The sequence below is a fragment of the Gossypium hirsutum genome, chromosome D01 (assembly GCF_007990345.1).
Source record: "Gossypium hirsutum isolate 1008001.06 chromosome D01, Gossypium_hirsutum_v2.1, whole genome shotgun sequence".
Classification (NCBI taxonomy): Eukaryota; Viridiplantae; Streptophyta; class Magnoliopsida; order Malvales; family Malvaceae; genus Gossypium; species Gossypium hirsutum.
The window spans coordinates 35,601,374-35,606,840 of record NC_053437.1 but is presented as its reverse complement, the minus strand read 5'-3'; the positions used below and the strand labels follow the sequence as shown (position 1 = coordinate 35,606,840).

Sequence of the window (5,467 nt, the reverse complement as noted above, 5' to 3'; positions counted from 1 at the left end):
ACAATTCAAATATTTCATCTATATTCAGCAAAAAGTTCTTCTCTCTATGGGTGATTACATCTATTTATAATGCTAAAACAAGGTAACCGAATGGTCAAAAACATCCACTTAATGTGCCATAAAAACTGATGTCTTTTCTTATTCTTTGAACCAAATAACTCCTTCCATAAAATCAGTTTAATTCAGCTGATTTGAATATCTTTAATGGCTTAGAAAATGACTCTTGAGTTGTCCTTGGCTAGTTGAATAGACACCATCTCTTAACCAGCTCCTTAATGACATTCAAAGGCTTGATTAATTTCTCTTGAAAGCTCCAAAAACGGCTGGAAGTGGAAGAGTTGCTGCTGAATTTTAAAGGGCATAAAATGCTCTTTAAAAACTCCTTTAATGATTTTTAAGCTCCCTTTATAACAGCCCCTTTAATTGTAACTCAAAAGAACTTGAACAGCCAGTTAATTAAATGTGTAACATCCTTGAATTGTAACCATTATAAGCTAAAAAGTCACCTGTAATAAACACATTAAAATGAGTTTATTAAACAAATGAAAACACTTATTAATCATAACAAACATTAAACTTACTTAAATAAATGAACTAAAACATATATGCAATAATTATTCCAGAAACTAGTTTAATTAAAGAAGCATAATTTAAAAAAAAACTTAATTTATGCATCAATAAATAATCCTAGGAACTAGATCAATTAAGAACAACACTTATTAAATAAAGTTCAACAAAAACACTTATTAATTAAAACTAAGATGAGTTGAATAAATGTCCAACAACTCATTTATTAAACTAACGCTGTGTTTGGTTCAATGTATTAGGTAATCCATTACTGACTGATTACGCGCCTATTACATTACGCCCCTAATCCGGCGTTTGGTTCGCTGTAATAGGTATTACGGGCGTAATACAATCCCGACCTAATCCCCAAATTCCCTGCTTTTCTAATCCCTTCCCAAATCGAGTAATAGGTATTACGTCTGGCTTCCCTCCCCAACTCTCTGTTTTACCCTCCCTCCCTACCCGACCCTCTCCTCTTCTATCCTCATAATTTCTCCTCCCAGTTGCATTTTGGTGGAAAAAAACAAAACAAAACCAAACAAAAACAGAAATGGGTTTCCCCGATGCATCCGCAATCGGCGGAGGCCCGAAACCCGACTCTGAATCTGCCCTCCTCCTCCGCACATTCCTATAACCAGAAGATAAATTCAATTTGGGCTACATCATCTACTTCACTTTGGGCATTGGCTTTCTCCTCCCATGGAATAGCTTCATCACTGCCGTCGATTACTTTTCCTACCTCTACCCGGAAGCTTCCGTCCACCGTGTTTTCACCGTCGTTTACATGGTCGTCGGCCTCGCTTGCCTCTTGGTCATTGTATTTTATGCTCACAAGAGTAAAGCTTACATGCAGATCAATGTTGGTTTGGGCATTTTCGTGGTTTCCCTGCTCGTCGTGCCTGTTATGGATGCGGTTTATATTAAGGGTCAGGTCGGATTGTATGACAAATTCTACGTCACGGTCGGTCTTCTCGCTCTGGCGGGTATAGGCGATGCGCTTGTTCAAGGTGGGCTCATTGGAGTGGCTGGGGAATTGCCTGAACGCTACATGCAGGCTATCATTGCAGGATCCGGCGGTTCTGGTAATTTAACGACCAACTTTTTGACTAACTGTAGATATGGATGTTAATTTAATTTTGTTGATCCATGAATTCTTGAAAGTTGGTGAAGTTTATTAGATTGGTACTTAAAGGAGTCATTGGTCTATTTCTAAGGAACTTGTTCTTCATTATTTGAAGGCTCAGAAATTTAGCTGTTTAGTATTGTTCTGGTCTGTGACCTCCGGTTTCCGGTACCAACAAGGGCCTCGGCTAATTCCAGAGTTGACCCAGGTCTAACTCCATTTTTGGGAGGAAGCTCCCTCTATGCGGTTTTCTCCATCCATAAGATTCAAATTCAAGACTTTGCTTAAGGGCATCGAGCTGTTCAGTAATTACTAATTATTATAGCTGAAGTAGCCCAACCAGTGGTTTGACTCAAGGATAGCTTAATTATATGTTAGTTGTTTTCAAGGTATGTTTTGCTTTAACAGCTTGAAAGTTGCCTTGATTCGCCAGGTATGTAATAAAGCTCTTGATGACACTATGAACTCTGAATCTTGAACCACTTGTAACATTTTTCCTCTACCACACATGGTCTATGGCTATGCTTTTTATATGGTGTAATAGAAATTAAACCATAGTTACAATTAGTACCCATGTGGTCAGTAGTTTCACTTGAATATTCCTGGATACAAAATTCATTTCTTTCATTTTTTATCTTTTGTATTGAATCCTATTATATGAAGAACTGTGCTGCTTCCTCGTCTAATGAAATTTTAATTTGTCAAATTGTTGGGCGCAGGGGTCCTTGTTTCAATGCTAAGGATCCTAACCAAAGCTGTATTTCCACAAGATGCTGATGGCCTGAGAAAGAGTGCCTACCTTTACTTTTTTACTAGCATTGTGTTTATGGTCATATGCATAGTCTTGTACAATGTGGCACACAAACTTCCGATTATGCAGTACTATGAAGAGTTAAAGGCTGAGGCTGTTAAGGAGGAAAAAGCAAAGAAAGGTCTCATGACCGGGCCTGTTTGGAGAGCAACCTTGTGGAATATAGTAGGAACAGTCAAGTGGTATGGATTTGGGATCGTCCTCATATATTTTGTGACTTTATCAATATTTCCAGGATACATCACGGAGGATGTGCACTCATTGGTTCTCAAGGACTGGTATCCGGTCCTCCTTATAACAGGCTACAATGTGTTTGACCTGGTTGGCAAATCGTTGACTGCAGTCTATCTCCTTGAAAATGCAAAGGTTGCTATTTCCGCTTGTGTTGTGAGGTTACTGTTCTTTCCTCTCTTCATAGGTTGCTTGCACGGCCCTCAGCTCTTCCGAACAGAGTTTCCAGTCTCGTTACTGACTTGCCTTCTAGGTCTAACTAATGGCTACTTGACAAGTGTGTTAATGATCATGGCTCCCAAATCTGTCCAGATACAACACGCAGAGACTTCTGGCATCGTTATGGTGTTCTTTCTAGTAGTTGGTCTGGCATCAGGATCAGTCATAGCTTGGTTCTGGGTCATCGGATCATCAGCCAAGATCTCTCCAACAGGTGGCCGCTATGAATTTGTGCTAATGATGTGTTTACCTTTGTAAAGTTTATCTAAAAGCCGTTGTTTGTAGCAGTGTTTTTCTTCAAATTGTATGATGAATACTGTGCCTGAAGTGTGCATATCTGCTTTCAATGTATGCCTGCATCTTAAAAACATGAAAAAGAAAAAATGGAAACATTTGGCTATTATCTGCTTTTAGTCTAGTTTGCTTCCATTGAATTTCTATGATGTTGCAGCAAATATAGTTATAGAGTTTAAATAGGAAAATTGGAGTGATTTACGGTATTGAATTTCTATGATGTTGCAGCAAATATAGTTATAATATATTTAATAATAATTATGTTAATTTATATTTTACAGTATCATATATTATGGTTTGAGTAAATTCATATAAGAATATTAATTATTAAGAATTTTATTAAATTATATATTTTAATTAAAATATATTTAATAATAATTATGTTTAAATATGATTAAATTATTTATTATTGATATTAATCTTATTAAAATTTAAATAAAATAATTTACCAAAACAAATTTCTGCTAATTATTAAGAATTTTATTAAATTATATATTTTAATTAAAATATATTAAATAATAATTATGTTTAAATATGATTAAATTATTTATTTTTGATAATAAATAATCTTATTAAAATTTAAATAACAATAACAATAATCATTTACCAAAACAAATTTATGCTAAGGGTATTCTGGTCATTTTAGTTTTCTCCATTATGCTATTACACCTCTATTACATTCAACCAAACACAGTTTTACTATTACGCCTCTATTCCATTACATTCAACCAAACAGTTGATTTGCTATTACACCTCTATTCCATTACACCTCTAATCCAATCCAATACACCTCTAATCCAATACAGCGAACCAAACGTGCTCTAAGATGCTTAAATGCATGGTTTTGAAATGCAAATTTAACTAACATGAAAGTTACATAATTAAACTAACTTGACTTAATTTAATGATGCAAACTTAACTAACATGAAAGTTACATAATGCATGACTTTATTAAATGCAGAACACATATTAATGATGTGCAAACTATGACATAATTAAAAACACAAACTAAAATAACTAAAAATTAATGAATCAAAGTCCTTATTTTCCAGCAGCCAAATTGACAAACTAAAATTAAAAACTTTATTTTGCACTTGGGCCCCTCGAGTTTGGACCAATCTCGGTAGCATCGAGTTGTGTCGTAACATGATGCGACCGGGATCGCATCATACCCTCCCTCTTGAAAACGATTTGTCCTCAAATCGGGCCACTTGCTCGAGAAAAAGTTTTCAAGATCATGACCCCCTTTGTTCATGATCCGGAAAGAATTATTTTCAAAATTCTGAGAACCACAAATGGCTCGGTAAGAAAGAAGGTCATTTGCATGCCATCCCTCTTTAGAAGGGTACCACCTAAGATCGTCACCTACAAAACAATAAAACAAATTAGTGACACAATGAAGGTTAAACACAAAAGAACTTTCCAGGATTTTAGTCACAACTTGAACAAATAAACTCAAAAGAACAACACATGAATCAATACAGGGATCAAAAACAGAAATTGGTTTTACCTTTTTCTTCGATGGAAACAAACCTGATTCACAAGGTATTTGAAGATTATAGTTTTGAAAATTAGAATTCCATGGTCCAAATCCCTTTAACAATGATATGGAACAACATTCACCGGGATCAAAGACAAAGTTTTTGTTCACCATTTCAATTTGACCAGAAAAATTTGTGGCTAGTAACTTATGAAGAACTTGAAGCACATTAAAGTTAAAATCATGCAACACATGTTTGAATCCATTAAGCAACAATATACAACAACCTCCAGAATCAAAAATTTGATTTTGACTTGGCAAGCCAACGAAATTCATATGTTTGGTTTTCGAACTAAATAAAGATAAAACTTGAAGCAAATAGAAGGGGTCAACACATTGATTCAAAATACAATTTTGATACTCACCTTCGCTTGACGTCAACTTAGGAATACAGGCTCCGGGTTTAAAAACATGGTTTTGATCGGTCGTTCCGTAACGTAACAAAAACTTCACTTTCACCAAGACATCACACATGCCAAATAAAGAAGATGTAGGGAAAAATAAATTCAAACAATCAAATCTCTCAAATCTCATGCAAATATACGAAGATTTCACACTAAAAAGTTAAAAAATTTTCATTACCATCACGATCAAACAGATTGAGCGTTTCACATGAAAGTTCTTTATCAAACATGATCAGATTTTGTATTTGTGGATTTAATCGAACAACATTAAAAGATTT

The 5,467-nt window shown here is 35.0% G+C and overlaps 1 protein-coding gene across 1 annotated transcript; it reads left to right on the top strand.

The window, feature by feature from the left end:
- Positions 1 to 1,117: 1,117 nt before the first annotated feature.
- LOC107943625 (equilibrative nucleotide transporter 1) lies at positions 1,118 to 3,354 on the top strand. Its single transcript, XM_016877398.2, has 3 exons — positions 1,118 to 1,121; positions 1,206 to 1,649; positions 2,410 to 3,354. Exons 1-3 carry the CDS (start codon positions 1,118 to 1,120, stop codon positions 3,207 to 3,209), a joined length of 1,248 nt encoding a protein of 415 aa, XP_016732887.2. The 3' UTR covers positions 3,210 to 3,354.
- The last annotated feature ends 2,113 nt before the right edge of the window (positions 3,355 to 5,467 follow it).

Excerpts from the sequence above, each read along its gene's own strand:
- LOC107943625 (XM_016877398.2), top strand. Across the intron at positions 1,650-2,409 it reads TGCAGGATCCGGCGGTTCTG|GGGTCCTTGTTTCAATGCTA; the intron begins GTAATTTAACGA and ends TGTTGGGCGCAG.